At 35.4% G+C, this 23,618-nt stretch overlaps 1 protein-coding gene across 7 annotated transcripts in view; it reads left to right on the forward strand.

Annotated features, from left to right (window-relative positions):
- LOC110380888 (sex determination protein fruitless) overlaps positions 1-23,616 on the forward strand; it is a 49,655-nt gene extending 26,039 nt beyond the window's left edge. The window contains exons 1-8 of one of the 7 annotated variants that reach the window (XM_021341054.3): positions 2,833-2,986; positions 7,169-7,320; positions 11,551-11,688; positions 11,779-11,880; positions 12,809-13,039; positions 13,265-13,498; positions 15,001-15,115; positions 15,983-17,536. In XM_021341054.3, coding sequence (XP_021196729.1) covers positions 7,195-7,320; positions 11,551-11,688; positions 11,779-11,880; positions 12,809-13,039; positions 13,265-13,498; positions 15,001-15,115; positions 15,983-16,311 — 1,275 coding nt within the window. In that variant the 5' untranslated portion in view covers positions 2,833-2,986; positions 7,169-7,194 and the 3' untranslated portion in view covers positions 16,312-17,536. The other 6 variants (XM_021341038.3, XM_021341047.3, XM_049837220.2 and 3 more) reach the window with 6 other exon arrangements.
- The last annotated feature ends 2 nt before the right edge of the window (positions 23,617-23,618 follow it).

Consider the following 23,618-nt stretch of genomic DNA (forward strand, 5'->3'; position numbering starts at 1 on the left):
GTTAAGTATAAGTAGTAAGCTGTAAGTGTGAAGTTTTAAATCTAACCAACAGATTACGAAATATCCTCACGATAACTTTTATTTTGCTGAAATCAAGCCAACAGCCAATAGTGCAAAGCTTCAGTCATTTTTAAATATTGTAATCCAGAGCCATAAAGTCGAGACCACATCTAAAACCCAGAACATGCATGCAGGTATTCACAGAATCCTGCTTTTCGGCTCATAAAGTGATACATTGCAAAATATTGTTCGAGAAGGATCTCGAGCCTGCTTACATTTGCAGTTCGACTAAGAGATGGTCACCCGAGCAATGTATTCCCATTGCTAATTCGTGTTACTGCATCTGTTTTGAATAATCTCACTGAGGCCGCAGGATATTTGGACAATGTCCACTCAACTAAATGTTTCACTCAGTTCCAATTTGTAGTCGTATATCTCCCGATAGAATTTTCGATACTGTGGAATCTGTGTAAAAGATTCCAATTACAATGTATTGGAAAATTGACATTTAATTTTCATGATATCATTGTTATTACTTACGTAATTTCAGAAAAGCAAAATAATTAAATATTTTTTATAGTTACCTTACTGAGTGTGTCCTGAAAACTAAAGGACAACAACTAAATACATAGGTATGTTTAGCTTATTCACCAGTTACCAAGAAGCTTAATTATTTATTTTATTAAAATAATTTTAAAACGTATTCACCTGAAAACATTAAAAACAAAATAACGCGGCCTGTTAAAACATGGTTACAACTTACTTAGATGAAGGATGAAGTAATAGACAAAATGGCACTTTCTGCCAAGACCTCGTTCTCATGGCTCTATCTATGGTAACACCATTTTCTGTTGCGACACAATTTTATCGGAAAGAATTCTTTATTTAGTTGGTTTCCTTAAGATATTGCGGTTACGTCCACTCTCGTAACCACTACACGCGTAAAGTGAAATATTTTTGTGATGTTTAATTTTGAGTACCTACTACTTTCTAAAATGATGGGCATTTTGTTAACAAACTATAGAAATATCCTGTTAAATAAAATTACCCCCTCTTGGTCGATCAACGTTTGGTTTCAATAGCTTTGTTTTGCTTCTACAAGAGCATACTGTCATACAATTTAAAGGCTCTGCTAATGAACAAAAATGCTGGGATAAAACTGAGAAATTCGGTGGTTTTGCACCATAAATACTTCAATAAAAATTTAATTAATTTCATGAGACAACTGCGTCCAAGATTCCTACCAACCAAATGACTATACCTATAGCGGGATGTCTTAACGCAAAATCAAAGAAAGTAGCGCGCCAAAATATGGGAGTTCGGAGGACGAGGAACGTTACTAGGTATCTCCGCCCATACACGCCTTCTATGGAACCCGCCCATTGTTTTCAAAATAAAATCACCAATCAATCCCACAATCAGGTTTTAATTTGACAAGAAACCCGAACGTCTCGTAAGTTCTAGTTACTGACCACGTCGACCGTACCTACGTAGCTTGATTAACAAAAAGTCGCTTGACCTAACTTCCTTATGGCATCTCCGTTATCTTTCCTTGCTCCGTGTTCATACACCATATCATTTTATAAAATGTATTCTTAAGTACGAGTAAATGTTAAATTAAAAAATTACAACGCTCCGTAAACCCCCTGAAATCAATGAGTAACTTTGAAAAGGAATTTCGAAAAACACATGAATTAGTAATTAATGAATAACGTACATACATTGCATTTGTGTAGCTTCATTGTCTAATCTGTTTTTATTTTTCAGAATCCTGCTAGCGTATCTGCGAAGCGAATCTCTCAATCACACACACATGCACACATTGTTAACGATATTTAACATCAAACTGGGACCACATTTTGAGAACTATACCTATTTCAGTTTTAAAGAATAAGATCTCAGCACGTAACAAACGTACTTAAATATTAGACTGACTAGGCAAGACCACAGATATTCGTTATAGCCTGACGTATACCTAATAAGAGGTCCAATGGCAACTACTTACTACGCGTCCCAGGATAAACCTGTAACCTTTCAAATAAAATTAATATAAATGGTCTATCTTATACGGAAAATAAAAAAGTTTCAGAGATTAGCGCGTTTAAACCAACTCTTCAGCTTATTTCAGCACATTTTTTCAATGTCATAGTAAGGCGAAACACTACAGACAAGGTTAAACACTCGATCTTACTTACATGATATTTACTCGTAGGTGTAAATCCTCCTATATTTTGTCTCACGTCATCTTGACTACTCCAATATTTATTTATTTATCAAGTGACCCTTTCTCTTGTAAAATTGTTCACTTGATAAAATCATTGGTCAATTTCTTCTTCGTACAATATATTTTTTCCTTTTCCTAAGATAATATCTCTAGTAAATATTTAAAAAAATAATTCCATAAAATACGAACTAAGTATTATATTTTTTTCTGAAGTTATTTATAAGACCTAAGATCATTCTAGAATACTAAAACAAAAAAGTTTTTAATCTATTGTCTAGTCAGTCTAATATGTACCAATTAGTCGGTCAATCATCGGCTAGTTGCTCGTACAAAATTCGAGTTGAAGTACATCTCTAAATTACTTTGATTGGTTGAATTTCCACATGTTATCCACTGTATCTAACTAAACTAGCATAGGTACCTACTCCATTAGAAGGAAAAAAATAAGTTAATACATCCAACCTTTTAAGAAGATATTTGTATAGAAGGTTTTCTGAGTTAATTAGTTAAAGTCTCTACTCTACAAGGATTATCAGAACACAATTAATAGAAATAGACTAAATCAACAAAAACAAATTAGGTAGATACACTTACACCATTTTTTGCTATGCGAAATGAGTTTTCAGGGCTATCTGACTTATCAACAGCAATCATGAAGAAGTCAGGATTAGATGACAAAACCACCATGAAGAATAGAATATATTCCCTGCTGTGCGCTTATTGCCGCTGCGAATTTCATAGGTTTACTTCTAACATCAATAGGTAAGTAAATCAAGTTATCGATATCAATAAAAATAAGTAGTTTGTTTCTTTTTTATAAGTAGGTATAGGACCGTAAAAATGATCACTTACATATATGAAGGTTAGTCAAATTTGAACTTTAGTTGAAACAGCCTTCAAGATTAATAGGACGTAAACTAGTTGCAAGTATTCGAATACCGGTTATACGCGAGCTAAAACTAGAATCCCTTAAAACGCTCTCGTCCAAAGTAGGAAGTTTGATTGGCTGTGGTATTAAAAAATGTGTCGCGCCGAGTCGTCGCCTCGCCACGTGCGCGACCTGATGAACACAAGGCGGTGTTATTTGCCGCATAATTTACATAGAAATAGATCAGCGTCCCGCGGGTCGTGCACCCGTTGAATTTCTATTGTTTAGATTGGAAAACTAAGTGCGCCGATGGTCGACTTTCCTCTCACGTCATTATTAGATCGCAGGTGTCATGTCGTGATAGTTGGGAACAGACAGAATTTATAACAGGCGACTCTTACATAGAAAGACAGGTCTTCTATACATACTTAAACATTCCCTAATTAGAACGGATATAGGAATAATAATGGTGATTAGTTGAAAGTGTATGCTAGTACCCAGCCTGATAATGATGTGGAATCCTAGATGCCGATGGGGTTAAGAACGAATCGATTACCTAATGGCGCTGTGTGACCACCCGGCCCCGTGGAGATTGACTCATTTGCACTGCATTACATTACCGAGTGACACGGACAGCCACTCTCATCATCGCGGTAATGAACAGATTGTTGTTCACAACACTCAAGCAAAATTCCATTTCAATTGCTAGAAACGTTTCTATTAGGTCTTACAGCTTTGCACTCGTCTACTATAGGCCCGCAAATAATATGAACTTGCAATTACTGCTACGTACACGCACCTTAGCGTTTATGTTTCGGGGTTTTCAGGACAGTGTCCAATAGAACATTAATAAATAATAATCGAATGGACACGATGCAACTAATACTTCGTATTTCAATTGTTTGTCGATCTATGGACTTGGGCCTCTTTTAGTTTCATGATGGATATTTTATTAAAACTATAAAACGCCCATAATCTTATTAATACTAAAGCATTAGTTACCTTCTCCCGTTTGGAGAACCCGTGGAATCTCAACTGCTTCTGCTATAATGTGACATGCATTACATACGGTCGGTTCTGATTGCTCTCAATAGTGAAGCTCGAGTGTCAAGCCACATATCTCCTTCATCTCAATATTACGTCCACCACTGTATTGGGTAGTGTAACGCTCCTTAGAGACAGACACGAATAGAACACTTGATCTGACTCGAATCACGTTGCAGATGACAAGTACGGAACATCATAGCGTATTGATGCTAAACACACTTATTTACTACAATGAGATGATGAAATACAATTCGCATTGATCAACTATGGGTACTTATAGTAAAACATACGTACCTAGGTATGAAGGACGTCGGGCTGTGAGATTGTTCGAAAGAGTCAAACAGCTCAAAGGCCCACTGCACCCAAAGTATCACTTTGATGATTTTTCACATTAAAAAAGATATGCAAGTCTAATATAATTTCTCCTACGTTTTATATTGAGGAAAGCTTACCAATCAGAGGCTTATTAAATAAAAATTTTAAATCACACGTGTGTTAAATCTAAATCCTCTTGCTAGATAATAAAATTAACATCAACACCATGTCCATCATAGACAGAATTTTTTTTTTTTAGTTTTTCCACTTCCAGCCAGTATTATTGAATAAAAACTATTTTAATTAATTTTATTAAAAAAAATCTTCACAAATAAAAAAGTCCTATAAAATTCGATAATATTTAATAGACGAATACACTAGATATTAATTATTTATTAGATGTGTGTGATTTAATTAACATGTTCATTTTTAATCCTCTATTTAATAGCTTTGAACCAACTTTGCTTAACCGATTAACTACCAGTTTTGCCAAAGGAAGCAGCAGATATAAAGGTTCATTGCTAAATAAAAACCGAGAATTTCGACAACCTAGCAAGGTTAAGCTGTCTAGCCGCGGTGAGTTCATGAATGGCAGACCGTTTTCTAAACTTAGCGCAACTGTACTATGTTAACGGATGGGTTACATTGCCTAGGTTTTGTACCTAGGTGAAGAATAGATAAACATTGCAGACATGCTCACCATCGCAGATAGGAGTTATCTACTTACCTAGGAAACTAAATGAGGTAATAAACATACAAGGTACTGAAGAAATACTTACTCAGGTCTAATAGTAAATTCTTAAAAGAGCAAATCTGGCCATAAACTAAAAATCTTAGGTAGATACGACCGTAGGTATACTTAATATAATTAAAAAAGAATTTACCTAGGTACCTACTTTAAATTTCAATTAAATAAAATAGTTGAATACATAGGTAGGTATGTTTACCTAGTCACGAGGCAAGGATACGTAATACGTAGGCCATCTACCTGTAAACTTTGTAACAAAACTTCAATATAGGTAGCTAATTAGTAAACGTAAAACACGATGATGAAGAAACCATAATTAGAGTTAACAAAGTTTTTATTTGTATTATTGCTCATCTATTAAAAAAACGTCTTATTTATGGCACTGACTGTACGTACGTGCATACTTGGGATCATTGAACTATTGATAGGTAGGTAACGAGATATAAAAACCTATTTGTAATGGAAGAGGTAGCGCCACCTTTTGAAATCACGAAACAACAGAGAAACACCTAAAAGTTTCCACAATAATGGTGCGTTCAGTCTAGAGGGCGCTAGGTAGTCGGATGTGCATGTGCAAAAATTGCGATAATAATGTCAAGGCCAATGCTAAAATTAATAAATGTGTTTACTACAAGTACTTATACCAATAAAATCAATACTATGTTTAACTTTAGCAACACATAAATGTAATAGGGCATAGTAATTAAGAGATTTGCCCTATATTTTCAAATACTAGTGTTGCTTCCGCGTCATAACCTCTTTGCAAAATAATATCTATGGATCTATGATTTGGACTAAATATTGCGTTTATTGAATAGTATTTGTATATTTTACATAACTGATTACTTTTCCTATGTCTAATCAATAATTCAAAAGATCTTCACAACGTTTCACACTTATAATAAGTGACTATCGCTGTTAATTCCGATTGCTAAATTTGAATTTGGCGCGTTGTAGCGAGAAACGCATGAAGTTCGCGTTGCGAATCTGGCCGATTGATGTGAAAGATATTCCGAAGGCCGTGAGTGAACACGGAAATCGAGATGTGTGTGTGGTCAAAAAGACAGTGCAAGGTAGGGGTCGGGTGGCGTTTGTGATGGCAAAAATTTTGCAAATGGTGAGTTAGGAATTATTGACTTGTCGTGTCTCGGATATCGTATTGTTATGTGATGGTGAATTATTTGTGTGATTAGCGAAATATTTGGTGTTTATTGATATTAAAATTCTTAGATTCTGTGATACGGGATCGGCAAATGGCGCTACGAATAGCCAAAGTTGACACAACTACGCGTTTAGAAATCCCATACATCTTCGGTTGCCAATTTTTAGGCACGCGGCATGACCTGTGATAAACAACAAGTAGTGGTGCATCCTAAAATTCTTCATATCACTCGTATGGACCTAGCAACTGGGACATCCAGCTTGGCGATTATAACGGTGTCAGCATGTTGCGATTTTTTTGGCGAGCGGTACTACTTTTTTAAACTCGTTTATAGAGGCGGCTAGAGGTTTCCGCGTCCCGTAGGGTCGGTGGCCCCGCGATCTGGCTCCTGGAGCTAAATTACATAATGTATAGGTGTTGTTTGGAGCATGCAACAAGTAGATATGTGTCGGCGGGCTAACTGTCAATGTGGAGTACAGTAAGCTCGTTGCCCGCGGCCCCCATTAATTCGAGCCGCTGATGTCACTTATCTCTCCGCTCTCCTATCTAGGCCCTATGGCCGCCAATTTTTTGCACATAGTATCTTAATGTAAATTTGATAACCGGCGCACGTCTCTAATTACCACTTGTTTAAATACTAAGTGATGCAAATCTAGGTTCGTTTACAGCAACTGTTCATGAATTTAAATTTTAGTCCTTCCATTGATATAACCTTGTAATTTTTGTCTGTGGATTGTTCATAGTTTTGTTCGAGTAACAATAATTGCTACAACCCTGATATAGTGATATGAACATTATTTGCAGCACGGTCACTGACATTAGCACCAACGATGGACCAGCAATTCTGTTTGCGCTGGAACAACCACCCGAACAACCTGACTGATGTGCTTGCCAGCCTGCTGCAAAGAGAGGCTTTGTGCGATGTCACTCTTGCATGTGATGGGGAAACAGTCAAGGTAAGTTATATTCTTTCATACTTGTCTTTCAGGAATCTAAAATTCTAGTGTTAAGTACAGCATGATATTGTATTAATTGTCTAACTTTGATGACTTAAACTATTGATTATGTTTTAATTGACATAAAACACCATGCATATTGAAATTGGAAGTAACTCTGTAGAGAAAATCCTAGTCACATGATTCATTTGTTTTAAAAAGTTAAATTATTACAATCTCCTCAGTATTGTTATGTCACATTGTAGGAAGTGTATGTAAATATTGATATTCTGTTTGTTGCACTCACATGCAACAGTTTATTATTATGCCACAACAAAATGCATTAAATAGTAAACAAACATGAGTAATACACTTGTGTGTTGTTACCTATTGTTGACAATGCTTTTTGAATGATTATTTCTTGCATTTACTAAACATATCAATATTTAACTTGTATTTTCTTTTTACATTTTTTTATTGAATATGATTCACAATACATTTGTATAAAAGGCAGACAAAAAGAGTAGTGCTTATTATAATTTTTTCACATTTTGAAATAAAACAATATTTACCTTGAACTAGGAAGATTTTACCTTATTTAATATGCATTAAACTCTTTAAAATTAACTACTGTTTCTCTTTGGTTACATAATATTTAGACCAGTTAAAAGTAAAGCGCTTTAGTATAGAATTTAATTTAGAAATATTGTAAATGATTAATTAATTCCAAGGACAGCAATAAAAGTGTCTAATGATATGTGCCTAAACGGCTAGATAGAGGAAGATAAGACACAAAATCTTGATTGTCATTACAGTCAAATTGCTACCTTAGGCCATCAAGTCAAGGTAGTCTTCATTGTAGATATTTAAATATTTGCTAATTTCGCAAGGTTATTCTTTCCTAAATTGGTTTTTTAAAATCTGAATACTATATTTTTGAATATAATTAGACACATTCTTGACTACATTAGACTTGTTTGTAACGCTATATCTTTATGTGACTAAGATTTAGTTTTGCACAATATTTCTAAACTGATGGAATACAGCGGTTTCTGAATGTTGAAGGAACATGTTCCATATACAAAATGCCCTTAATATTTTGCAGCAGTAACAAAAGAATTTAATTATGAGAAGTAAAGGTCAATAACACATAGTCTAGCAACTTCCTTTATACGCCATTTAAATTTAAATTCGACAATTAACTATGAAAGCTAAACTTTTATGCTAATAAAATGCAATTTGTTTGGTAGGTTGAAAGGAGTCTGCAGAAGATATGCATGTTTTTTACTTTCTAATTTTTATTGAAGTTGTTAAGCAGGTTTTAGGGTCTGGCACAACTAGATGTAACAAAAGTTATATAAAGATGTTAGGTTATCTGGCTAGTTCTTTTTTCCTTTTGTTTAGGAAACCAGTACAAAATTATGTTATTATTTAACAATAATTATAATTTCAAGATGAATCATTAATTGATAAATAAATATTCATCAATGTTTTATTATTCATGAAGTTAAGATTTGTCTGTGAATCAAAAACACCTATTTGTATTAAACTCCAAGTACTGAAAAGTGAGGACAGTTGCAGGCTGTGATTAGTCCCAAGGTCATTTTTGATAGATTTGATTGATAGTACTTACTATACTTTTGAAGTTAATTTCAGAAAGGTAATTAATTGATTCAAAGGTTCCTGAGTAAGTCTTCAACATAAATATAACATTATGAAAATGACAGCCTATTTCTTCAATTAAATTAGAAAATTCTAACACTTCAATTAAAGGCAAATAGATTTTTGTTTTAATTTAATGCACTTCGTGGCACTAATGAATATTTATTTCAGTGCATCAAAAATATAAGTTGCGTTTTAATAATCACGCTAACTTCACAACACGTAACTTTAGGGTCCGAAAGTACTTACCGTTAAGTAGTCATTATTAAATAAACTAAAACTGTATCCGAATAAACTTATGAATAGAGACCACGTATGTCACTGGGCAATACTCCGTTGTCTATTTAGCGATTGCACCAATCACTATTCTCCTACCCAATTTATTTTGGGTCAGCGACATTCGTTTTTTTTCTCCATCCATCTTTATCAGTGTTCAACTCAGCGTTTTATTTCCTTCTTAACTGTGTCATCTTTCACATAAATTGTCCTCGCCCCGACGAACATATCTACCGAATTATTCGAAAATCTCGATTAGGTACGGAATAAATTGTTTTTTACATGCCCATCCGTACGCTGCATTTATTACTGGCCAAAAATGTTCATAAGTGTCAAATATATTTTAAAGTGATTTATATTGATATAAACGTACTTTTTCAACACAGTACTACATAATTATACACATAAGCACCGTTTATTTTACAAAATATCAAAATCATAAAAAAAACCTAAAAAAATTGGAAAGCAGCCTAATTTATAAACCGATTGCATTAGCTGTAGGTGCGTGTCCTTAACTTTTCGTTAGCTGATTTCGACATGTGACTATAGGACACGGATACTAGAAATCCAAATAACCTGTCTGGTATGCAGGTTTTCAAGCGTTTTAATCGAATTATGTATCACTAATAACTTAATTATTCACTTAAATTTGACAACCTTCGGCCAGGTGGTGTTATGAAATATTTAAATGTATAGTCTTTATATTATGCAATACCACTAAAAATCAACGCTGCCCTTTTTTTCGTTTATTTTCCTTATCATTCCTCTTTAATAATAAAATTAAATACATATTTATATTATATTATATTTCTAGAAACCGGTTTTGGGAGATTTTTTGTTTGCCGTTGACTAATAAATTCTAACTGCATTATTTCTCGTTTAAAAGGTTTTAAAATATCGGCAAAATTATCGAAGGTGATAAATAAAACAGCCAGTCGGACGGACACAGCTAAGTCTCACCAGTGGGTTCCTATAAACCTTTTTGGTACGGCTGCAACAGTAAATTTTACCGTTCCTCGCTGGAAACAAAGTAGAATATACGTATATCTTCTGAAATCCAGCACGATTTCTGTTAAATGTGTTAACAGTTGCTATGAATAACATAAAATTATGTACGTAGTTATTCATTTATTTAAACGCCTAAATTATTGCATTATTAGGTACATAGGCACAAAATGTTTCAGTCCGTATGTATAAGTCGTCAAGATATCAACGCGACTTTAATTCGAAATATCTTAATTGATACGTAAAGATGATAAGAAAGCGTTTTGTTAGTATTTTGAGGCTTAAAATGTTTTTTCGCGGATAGCGAGTAATAATAAATTAAGTGCGGCGTTAATACGGAGGACGAGAAAACCTGCTGCCTACTCAGTAAATAGTGTAGCCAGGTACCGCTATCGAATGCACCACAAACGAAGACGGAATGTATTACGATATAACATCGAACATTTCTTTGACAAGACTTAAAGTCGATATTATAAAGTTTAAAGATAAATAAAATAGGACACGCCCAGGAAGCAGACCTGTCAGGTATTATCTAGGATTCTAGCGCAAACATCAAATAAAGCTTACAGTGAAAGTTAGTTTTTATGTCTAGCATGTATGTAGTACTTAAACCAAAAGGAAAGTTCTAAACAATTTATGGTCAAAATTATTACCACGGCAGTTTTTTTTTTTTGTAAATCAACTATCAAAAATTATAATTAAAGCCTGTTTTTCGCCTCCGCCTTGCTACTTGATAACAAGACTGTTGCTTCAAACTGCTTTTTAGTTTTTTTTTGTATTCGATATTAGTGGAGCATTCCAACGTGGTTCCGTATGTTAACCATGGCTAAACGGACTGTGGCATACCTGAAACCACACGTAACTTAAATGTGCGTAAATATGGGCGTCCGTCGCGTAAAAAGACTTTTCTCCGAGCGTATGCTCCGATCTTTGAGTTATTTCATGATCAATCATATATTTTTTTAATTCAGACAAAACCGTTATAATATTAATACATCCTAGACAATACAAATTACCAAGAAGAGATATATTTGCAATCATTCAGAATATAAGATTTAATTGCCTTACAAAGGCCCCAAAGTAAATATTAACGAGTTGTGTCTGAAAACCTATTCCGTGAAAAAACATTTACAACCTAATTGTAATAACAATAAGTCTGGCAAAATGGCAGTTATGCAGTGTTTCCATATTATAATGCTAACAAAATCGTAAAGACCTTCACATAGCTCTGCATCATTTCTTTTGTTTAAATTACACATGCTATTTTTAAAGTAAACTTGTGAAAATGTGTTTTTGGGCTTGTTTCAGGCACACCAGACGATACTCTCCGCATGTTCCCCGTATTTTGAAAGTATATTCCTACAGAACTCTCATCCACATCCGATAATATTCCTCAAAGATGTACGATTCTCAGAAATGAAATCACTTTTGGATTTCATGTACAAGGTAAGTGTACATAGACTAAAATTAATAAAGAATTGCGTAATATTTAATGTGGCTGAAAACACAATATGCTCATTATTTCTGATATTTCAGGGTGAAGTGAATGTTGGCCAAAATATGCTACCGATGTTCCTAAAAACTGCTGAAAGTTTACAAGTTAGAGGTTTGACAGAAAATAATACATTGAATCCTAAGGTAAGTAACTAATTAACAACAATTTTTACAGCATATTTATCTAGAAATAACATTTAAATTAAATCCAGCTTTATGTACCTTGAATTTAGTACTATTCAGTTTCTAATAACACACACGCGTGAGAATTATAAATTAAGGCCACGAGTATTTTATCTCTACACATGGCAATATTCTTCGAATACTGAAGGAACTAAGAACTAATGTCATCTCACTGATATTGATTTCTGTTTTTACGTAAAGTAGCACGCATTGATATACACTTTATTAATTATCGCTCGTCAGCCTTGAAATTTTGATAGAGCAGTAACATCACGTAAGCTTAGACTTTTAAATTAGAAATTTAAATTTTGTTAGTATCAAGACCAGTTTAGGCACGAATCTAGAAAATTGGTGTTAACTGGCTGTACTGTTCAGCAAAACATAATCCTAATTCGAAATTAAAACGATGACGATACAAGACCGTTATTCTCACCACGAAATAAAAAGATATGCAACCATAAACGCATCAACTCGATAAAAACCGTTGGAATATAGACGCTCTTGTAACATTAGGTTTTACAGTAGATTTCTTGTAGTCGAATATAACTTTCGCCTATAGTTAAGCATATAACTTATTTTTAGATTTGATTACACTTATTTTTAAATTAATCTCCTTGTAAATGAATTTCATTTGGAAATTATACTTCTTAAAATGTAACTTATTTTGAATGATACTCTCAAAAAAGTTGAATTACTCATTAAATCCACGTCCATTTTATACAAAATTGTAAATCCTTGTTATAAATTTTGACAAGGCATCTCTCAGCCCATTTTTAGTTTGAGCCTTGCTGAAATCTATAATGCAATTCGAGTTACATTTTAAGGAGTTTATTTTCAACATCTGTGGAAGTAGACGAGCACTGTAGAATCATCGCTTGTATATTCTCAGTCGGAGGATCGGTCCACTCCGTCAGTGAGCGCCGAGAACCTCTCCCGCTCGGAGTCGTTCGCCACGCCTCCCGCCGCGCACTGCGCGCCGCCCGCGCCGCACACGCCGCTGTCGGCCGCGCCGCCCGCGCACCCCTCCCATCCCTCGCACGCGATACCGCCCGAGAAGAGACGCAGAAAGAACTCCACGGTGCCCCGGGACGATGTCGATCTGTCTTACAGGCACTACGAGGTAAGCTGGACATTTTGCTAATTACTGATAAAATAAAGCTAATATTTGAACACGTATTCGGTGTTAGCTGATAGCGGTCGTCAACCTTTGAAGCTAGCGAATCGCCTAAGTCGAGATATGGCAAAAATAAAGTCGAACCTCGACCATTCCTACTAATTGCGACGGAGACTAAATCTTCTGAAACTGTTTGTCGTCGAATAATTGAGGTTCAATATAATGGTACAGGGCCACGTGAAGTCGGCGAAGTGTGGGTCGACGGGGTCAGGATCGGAGCCGTCGACGCCGCCGCCCGCGCACACGCCGCACCGCGCGGTGGCGCGCTCGCCCGCGCACACGCCGGCGCCGCACGTCAAGCAGGAGCCCGACTCGCCCTACCCGCCGCACGCGCCGCACGCGCCCCACGCCCCGCTCGCGCCCTCCCTGCACCCGCCGCCGCCCTTCGACCAGACGCACCTCCAGGTATGACCACCGATCTACATTTCAATTTCGTCATTTCATTTCCGTGTTGCGTCCATTCTCATTACTTAACATTAAGTACCGATAAAGCATTTTAATTATCTTAATGAGGATGATCTTTTTCTTCTGTTATTTTATCTATATTTTTCAAACGATCCGCGGATCTGTCAACAGGAAGGAAGGGATCTGCCTAATAAAAAATACTATCACAAATTATAAAGCAGAGCCTTTCCTTCTTTGTTGGCAGAGTACTGACTGGGATCGCACGGCTGACGCGGAAGAATCTAACCGCCAGTATTTGGATCTAAGCATTAAACGACCCGATAGCCACATTCTCGCTTCGATCCTCGCTTTACCGCCCCAACAAATTACACCGCCACCAAAAACGACGCGACGGTCACCTGTAAATTCTAAAAAAGGCGGGAAATTCCGCATAACTTGGTTGACTCTGTACCCGTGGCTGCAATATGACAAATCTCAAAACATTATGTACTGTACTTACTGCAGAAGATGGTCACACGAGCTGACGGTCAACAGGACTTCATTTGTAGAAGGCAACTCTAACTTTAGGCTAGAAATAGTGAATCATCACGATAAATGCAAAGCTCATAAATTTTGTCGAGATCGTGAACATTCAAATAATATAAATGTTTTGTCAAGTAGTGAAGCGCCTTGCGACGAGTAGACAATTTAAAGGCACTCTACCACTTATTATATAAGGTGCTAATTAATTATTTAGAAACTGAAACAGGGATAAACTATTTTCAATTCTAACTATAGCACTTAAACTCTTTCAAAAATTGGCACCTATCAACATTATTTTTCTGGGTCAAAATGTAAACACAATGCGATTGACCTGACATACAAAAAAGCTTTACATTGATGCAATCACTAGCATTATTCTGACATTGTACTCAGTAATGTAAAAGACTTAATTTAAATATTTCATTATAGATCTATAAAAACGTGTCAAACACAAAGTCAGTAGCTTTGTTATATAATTTGCGTATTTAATAAGACTTTCTCACTTATGTATGAATAATATTAAATTAAAATGAAGACATTTCCAAGAGTTACTATGTATATTTGATTCTTTTAAACTATATTTTTTCACTTAAATGCATTTAATTATACAGAAAATTTTATTTAACTAATGGACTGGATTAACTATTCCATTTGATGTAAAATTTATGAGTGTAAAACACCGACCTTACTTATAATGTAAATTATGTATAAAATAAAGTATATTATTTAGATGTCGATTTATTTATTTATTCTTGTTTAATAAATGACCATCTTTTAAAACTTTTAACCAGCATACATTAAGTAAATTAAACAGCATAGATTAAGTTTTTCAACAACTCAGTTATTAATAAGAATAAGCTAAAAAATTATTATCTTTCTAAACCTACAAAAGACAGCCCCTAGAACCTTTGTTTGGGAGAATTGGTGAACCCGCCTGATGTAAAAGAGAATAGTTATGTAATTTTTTGCTGACTTTTCAGGGAATGGCAGTAACAGAAATGGCATCGATACTGAACCAGCAGAGTCTTACCAACGAGTGCAACGACAACGAACCGATGTTGCAACCCCATCCGGACCAGACAGACACCATAGATGGTGAGTTATCTTGTATTTATACGTCCGCTACCGACAGACCTGTGAATATTACTTAAAAAGAAAACAATATAGCCATTTTTGAGTCATTAAGCGTTTACAAACTCATGTTTATCTCGCAGTTTTGTTGGTATAGGAACATAAAAATCTGTCAAATGTTAACATACAAATATCAAAAGGTCTCGATGAATTACATGTCAATAGCTCGGTCACATTACCTTGAAACATATGATAATAACTCATTTGAATGCTAACAATTGACAAGATCTTTGCCTGTTAAAAAGGTGTTACTTAAAGCTTTACCGTTTATTTGACCCAGCTTTTTGTAAGTAAGCGTAGCCAGATAATTCATCCATATAAATAGTGGGTTGGAATCTCTGGTGTCGGAACTTCTGGTTACTAGAAGCATGATGATAACACCCGCCGCATGTCACCCGTTGTTGCTTACCATCCCATCGTTAATTTGCACTGATCATAGACGCTTTATTATTCTTTTCTACTTAAAACGATACGCTTTTAGATATTTTCTTTTTACTTTTTATGAAGAAAACGGTGTCATAAGATTTCTGATTGATAAAGATTTGGCGCCCCCGAGGGTTATAGGTCGTGCAATTTTTACACAAATTGGAAAGTTATTTAAGGCTCAAACATGATTACTATGCATAATTTATGTATTTGTAATTTTAAGGAAATTATAAGTGTATACCCAGTGGGTGTAAAGACATTTCTAGCTTTAGGGTTGCATGCAAGGTGAAAGGTATCATATCAAAAGGGAGTGCAAGAGTGTGTTGCCGAAAATGAATTGTGACAGTGAAAGAAAACGCATGCCAACTAAATGAACCAGCAGTTAAGATATTACCTATCTTACAGGTGAAAATTATGGCGTTGATGAAAATAAAAAACCATGGGAACCATTTAGAAATAAATTAGCGAGTGTAGAAAATATTGTGAAAACGTTCGGTTTGGCCTTACAGAACAGACCGTTCAGTGTTCCCGAGTCTTGTAACATTTGTGGAAAACTAGTAAATAACATAAAAAAGCATATGAAATCTCACAACCCTGAGCAGCATAAGTGTCCTATGTGTCCCATAACGCTCACACGAGCTGACAACTTGAAGAGGCACCTGCGCATGAAGCATTGTTCTGTTCTTAACTCTGATAATTTGTCCAATATACAGAAGAAGTGCGAACTAAGTTAGAATTTCTAAGATTAGCTAGACACCTAAGTTTCAGCAATCTCATTGCTTAAAAATCTCACAAATTGTTAGTCCTTAATGTTTTGCCATCTCACTGGTGAGTGAAGCAGTCGCCATAGTATTATCTCTCATGCTCATTCTAGGGTTTAATTGTTAACATAACCTTTCTGCCTATTAACTTTCTTACTAATCTAATAAACTACAATAACATGATGGGCTTCTTAACATTTGTAATTAGAATTAAGGTGTGGTGTGATTTTGTTATCGTTTTCTTATTGTTTTAATGAATTTATTATTTCATTTTAAATTAATTCATTCATTTTAACTTTATATTAGATCAATTTGTATAGTAAAACAAAGATTTTTAAAAAGCGCCTTTCCCGGATTTGAAACGTTCAACACATAGCTTTTTGAAGTGGGTCAGTAATATAGTGTGAATAACTTCACATAAATAAAAAAAAACAAAACCAGCTTCTTGCAATTCTCACAGGTGTTGAATGTTATATAGTACAAAATAGCTTATCTCGATAAAAACTTGAAAGGCGTAAAATCTTATAAACATACCTTATTTCTTTTCTTTAAAATTAACCTGAATTTTGTGTATTGTGATAGTAGCATTGTGCTCAAACAACCTCGTGTGTTAACAATTATGTAATTATTTATTTTAGTATTTGTATTAAAATTGTACCAAAATTGCTTTTGCTGTGAAAAAGTTTAAGTTTTTATGTAATTAATGTTTTCAACTCAACTGATCGGCCTCTTTCAGAAACTTTACTTTCGTATAATTTTAATGGGTTTTTGGTAAAGTTATTTTTATTTAGAACAAAATTTTGAAGCTTAGAATAAATCGGATATAAAGGAAATAAAGTGCAAAATGGGAATATTGTACGTAATAAATATAAATTCTTTTGGCACAGGGCATACAAAATTGTTGCATTCTATTGATAGCTAATATTTTGTGGTCTTGTTTGTCTAGAAGATTGCAGATCAATTGAGGTGCCTTATGAATCAATTTCGGCTCAAAAGTTTGTACAAACTTAATGATCTCTGTTTGTTCCTTATAGTATTATAAAATGATGTCAGTTACTATGACTGATGTCCAAGACTGACTTATGTGATTTAGGATCATACCTCTTAATTTTAATTTATTTCCCATTTACTCCAATTAAATTCGTATGTAAGTCTATCGTTATTGTGTGTTTGTTGCAAATATATTCCTTTATTTATACCACTTTTCTTTTCATTTCATCCTCTATCCATGCTTTCTTTATATTATATAGCAGACCTATTTCTCTCTATAAATCGCGTTCTGCATTACAGGCTTGGTGACAGTTATTAACAAACTCTCATGCAAACGTAACACTTACAATAACAAACACCATTTCTTCAGTATCATTGATTCATTTATGCATGGATCTCCATTGAATATTACTATTTTGTTACAAATCAATAATTTACGAAGTTTTGTTTTCAATTTTATTAAATATTATTAACGCTTTTATACTATAATAGTTCTAGGAAAGGCATAGTACAGCGTTAACAGTTAATTAAGGCTTAAATAGTGCTAAAATATTGTAAACATTGTTTGGATAAATTCTTGATTTTGCAAAATGTTTTAAATTCGTTTGTTATAATGAAAGAGTTGATTGTGAACCTCGGAATGGGTCGCATCACGTAGCTAATGCCCCAGTGCCATCGGTCCCGGACAAGGTGCTGACACCTCTCTCGTAGCGTATCGCGTCGCGGCAGGTGGACTGCGGCATTGAGCCGCGTGACGCGCCACAGGCGAGTGTGAGTGGAGGAGTGACGCATCGCTGGTTGCAGGCTCGAAGGGCTGGCACATGCGGCTGACGTTCGAGCGCGTGGCGGGCGCGCTCAACCTGCACCGGTGCAAGCTGTGCGGCAAGGTGGTGACGCACATCCGCAACCACTATCACGTGCACTTCCCGGGGCGGTTCGAGTGCCCGCTGTGCCGCGCCACGTACACGCGCTCCGACAACCTGCGCACGCACTGCAAGTTCAAACACCCCGCGTACAACCCCGACACGCGCAAGTTCGAGCCGCCCGCGCCGCCCGCGCCGCCGCACGCGCCGCTGTTCGCCAACCCGCTGGACGCGGGCTTCGACTGATTGTCCATGTACTGGCTCGGCCTCGACGCTCTGTGAGCGCGCCCCGACCCAGCTCAGACTCTGTCGTTGTTGATGTGTCAAAATTTTAACGGACCGTCTCGCGTCGAAACCGCTTCCTATTTAGGATTAAGCTGAAGTGCTATTACTTAAACGGGCCTTTCTTAACTAGCCCGCACACGGCGGGCGACTCGTTTTAGTATCGTCTCGGTTGTGCGTTTGACTTGCCCCAGTGTGATCTTGTATAAGATTCCTTGTCTGGAATGTACCTATGTCGATGTTACTGAAATAATGACTCGAAGCGTATGTAGTAGGTAAGCAAATTTTTTTCTATACCAATCGCTATACGGGAACGGGCAAAAGCAATAATATGATGTTAATTTTACTATTACCATATTATTTTTTATATTGTATCGATAGGAACCTTAAGATATTAAGAATATACATTATATCGAGTAGCGGTGCGACCGCGAAGTGATGCTGGCTATTAGCGGTGGCCCAGGTACGGGCCCACACTTTCTTGTTATATTTATTCATTAGATAGGAAATTATGAGTTTCCTGTAGCTAATTGTATTTATGTTATTGAATCCTGTGGGTGGTATGGAACGACATCAGAAGGATATTTGGGGACTGGCAAGAGATTGTGATTAGTCGTTGGTCAACGACGTATAAATATTGACTGAATCTCAGTGTAGATGCATTTGTAACTCTATGAGGCCTTTGCAAGATGGATAATTATTAAGGATTTGTGATGTATTAAAAGGATAGCGCCTAAGGAAACATACGAAAAGATTTTTATACTAGACTAGTTGATCTATTTACGGAGATTGTTTTTTTATACTTAGATATATTCTATTGTCTGATTTAATATACTTTTATATTTATATAACTGCATATATAATATGATTTATTAGTGTTGTTTGTTTTTAATCGATTCATCATATAGTAACATTGATTTCGTTTATATTGAGTTGTCGGTTAAAAGTAATCGAGTTGAGATGTTAACATGTTTTATTATTTTATCGTTGGTAGGTGTTTAGTTGTGGTACCGGCGACGCGCCGCGAGTGGCCGCCCGGCCGTCGCCCACTCGTGTGATCGGTGCTTGGGGTCAAAGACCTCTTTCAATCAATTAATATAAGTTAGGATGGAACGTTTGGAGGTTGCGCATTTAGTAACTAATATTGGCATTCTACGATTGGGACTAACCTAGCGTTTATGTATGTATTTTTCAATTAAGGTTTAAGATTGTTACATTTTTAGCTAAACACTTTAGAGTGGTACGGTAACTGAAATGTGATAAAAAGGAATGGTGCTAGAACCAAGAGTGTTAACACGCTACGATTCGACTCCTATTATAATATTATTAATGTTTTAATGATTAGTTACTTTGCATTAAATGTAAGGCATCTAGCATCCAATTGAGGTCGCATCTGTCTGGTCAACGGGTACATAATGCATGGATCGTTACACGCCTAGAGATTACAGTATCACTCGAGATTTTACCTTAATTTTTTCAGAGATCTTCAAGTTTACTAGTACATAAATATATAATGATAAGACACCATTTACATAATATATGAATCTGATCCTTGCCTACCAAATATAAAACGTTCATTGATGGAGTTAGGAATTTATCACATCCAAATAGTGAATCCATGATCGTTTCCCATAACTTTAGTTGTGGCGTTAGTGCTGTTTAGTAGCTGTGAACATGCAATTCCACTTGTGCAATTTTTTGAAAATAGTCATAACTTATAGCTAGATTATACAATTGACTATTGAATATAGGGGCCCACTCGATATATAAGCACGAAGCTCATGCGTCCCTGTATATATGAAGTCACCAAACATTTCTTCCATAAAGATTTTATATTTACTTTAAGGATATCAAAGATTTTTATACCTACTGTTCATAGTATGTGGGCGCTTATTATTTGATAGCATTTCATACTCAGTGCAATATTACTAGTTATTTAATTACGTAACCAAACTAAATGATATTTTAAAAAGTATATAATTAATATCATTGAAAGAGAGTAACTACCTATTTGTATTTACATAAGTGAACTACTCCTAATTTCTATTTCTACTTAGTGAATCGCAGTTTGGGTTACGGTGATGTACAGGTTTTATAGCTGGTAATATTAATAATTAGCTTGTTTACCTCTGCCAATCGTAATAGTTGTGTACTATTTAATAATTTATTGTCGCGCAAGTTAAACTCTATTGTTGAGATAGATCATAGCTATCCGTAGGGGTCCCATTGCCCCGCGACTCGGGGTCAGCTGATCTCCCAGTCTCTGCCCACGCGTTAAACGCTTCATCTAATCGTGAATGCATTTTTATATTACTATCACTCGAGACCAATTTTTAATATTGAATTTGCTATAGCAAATTGATTGATTAGTAACATAGAATATTATTTTAGATATTTTAGGTTAGGATACTATGATAGTGTCTGGCCAGAATATTTTGGAGAATCACACCGTTTGGCTCAGAAAATATCTACCTTTGATCTCTTTTCAGCTTTCAAAAAGTATGCAACTTAATAATTGTAATGGTGACCACATTCGGACTTAATGAAAGCTAACTTTATGCCATATGGAATTTTATACATAAGGTTAACGAATTACTAAATTTAGTCTTATGAAATTGAGGTCTTGTAGACCTAGTCACTTATTTGGCCAATCTATTGAATATTCCAATTTATTGTATATTAAAATTTACATTTGTATCACAAGGATGTGATCTTATCATTTGAATCAATGGAGTGCAGGACAAGCTCTAAGGTTATTTCAGGATAGCAATGGTCTAGTTATGTTTATTTTGTTTCTTCTTTATAACATTAGCAAATTTGTTATAGTGTCGTATATCACAATAGTGTAATACTAATAGGGAGGGGGTGTCAAATCGTGTACCTCACAGCTGACGATTAGTCTTGTTATATTATTACATGAAATTTTATGAACGATTTGTTGTTTATGAATATTTTGTTTGATGTCTTGGTTTGATGCCTCCGTTAAAAGTTTAATTTAAATAATTTTGTTTTATGCAAGCAGTTAATGCAATTTTTTTTTTCACATTGTTTGATGTTATGTAATGCAATTTTAACATGTTGCAAACTCCTGCATTTATCTGTTGTATTTATTACTAATTTTTACATTAAATTGTGGTATGTTACAAATCCGTGTAGTTTCAGTTGTGCGTTTCACATGCTCCACACCCACCCGCAAAGTATAGCGTATATACTGTACAACCCTAAGCACGGCATTGTCGTGTAACCGAAGGCCCATGTCTCGTGCTACGTGAGCGTGACGCGTGTGAGAGCGGCTGTGTAGGCTGGTGCTGGCACGTTGTTGTTCGCAGAGCGCGCGCACGTGCCGGCCGCGCCCTACTCGTACCACAGCATGTTCGTGGCCGTGGCCGACAGCGCGGCGCTGTGGCGCTGCAAGTCCTGCGGCAAGGAGGTGTCCAACCGCTGGCACCACTTCCACAGCCACACGGCGCAGCGCTCGCCCTGCCCCTACTGCCCCGCCACCTACAGCCGCATCGACACGCTGCGCTCGCACCTGCGCCTCAAGCACGCCGCCATGCTGCTCAAGCACTAGGCGACACACAAACGCCCCCGACCCCTGCAACGCGCTCACTACATCGAGCGCATCTTTGTTTCTTGTTCAATGTGAGTAGTCCTTAGTTACATTGACGTGCTGCACGCATGATTTACTAAGTAATTATAAAATGTGTTTTATCGCACGTTTTCGTGCGCTATATTTATATTGTTCTCTATGAGTAAGATATTGAATTTTGTTACAACTAATTTTAACTAACAGGGTAAATTACACAGTAAGATACTGGAAAGTTAACGATTTTAGGCTCAGTTTAGTTAGTCAAGGAACGTTAAATTTTTTAAATAGATTTTTAACATTTATTTACCAGGAGGAATCGAGGTGTTAAGACACCTTTTAACATTTTCTTTGAAACTTGTAAGTAGCTAAATTCAACACCTTCAATGTTAACAATAATCGTATGTATAGTGTAGGTAAGTGAAACATATTTATTTGCAAGTAATTTATACATAAAGGAATGAAGACTGAAACGGTAACAACATGTGATTGATTTTAAGAGGGAGAGACGGTATGGTCTGAATGTAAATATTTGTTAATTGGTAAATATTAATCATCAAAATTTTAGGTAGCAAAATATCTTGGAACTTAATGCGTGTTCAAAATTTAAATTAACATTTAAACACGATCTTATAGTAGTCTTATGTATTATAAATTATATTTTTGTATAAATATTGTCTGCGGTTATCGCATAACTTTAAGGGTATTTAGGTGTTTACACTTGACTTGCAACTATAATAACATTCCAGACTAGTTACCACGAGTTTATCTTTAATTTTCCGAATTTGCTATCCGCTATCAGATTTTCTGACTATTGGAACATGCTGATATTAAAAGCGTGTCAAAATAATTAGTAAAGGTAACTTCAATGCTGCTTCGGACTTCTTTGAGTATAAAATATTTTAAGTAGATAGTGACCAGGCTAATTGTTGTGACTTTAGCTTAATAACTAAAATGAAACGTGTTTAATTAATGAAAAAGCTATTGTAAATTAGTTCGCTTAATTAATTAAGTGTCGTATTTTAAAACAGATAATTGTGTGAACTTAGCACATCGTTTAATTGTCTAAGTGAATATTTAGCTTTTAACGGTCCAACATAGCATTCGTAATTATTGTATGTCATATTGATGTAGGTACAGAATAATATTACATTGAATCTCATCAAATATCAGTAATTCATTTATCAGTATTATATCTTTAGATGAATAATGCATAGGTAGTCATTAATTGATGTCATAAGTCCCAATCTAAGAATGTAGGTTAGTTAACGTAGCAATGTGAAGTCATCTGTAACAAAGTGCTTGGCTAGTCACACCCACTTTTCTAGTTAATATTTTTATTGTTGAAATATGTTGTTTCTTTCTATTATTGTTTTGTTATCATAGTTTTAAATACCTATATCTCTTTCTGATTATGCAATATTTTGCAGCTGCCGCAATCATAATGTTTTAGGGTTCTACAAGTGAAGTGATTATAAACATTACCTACTTGTATAATTATAAAAAATATTCACTTATTTAATGCTCTAAATAAATACATAAATACATCACTTCGAACT

The sequence above is a fragment of the Helicoverpa armigera genome, chromosome 14, assembly GCF_030705265.1.
Source record: "Helicoverpa armigera isolate CAAS_96S chromosome 14, ASM3070526v1, whole genome shotgun sequence".
NCBI classification, from domain to species: domain Eukaryota; kingdom Metazoa; phylum Arthropoda; class Insecta; order Lepidoptera; family Noctuidae; genus Helicoverpa; species Helicoverpa armigera.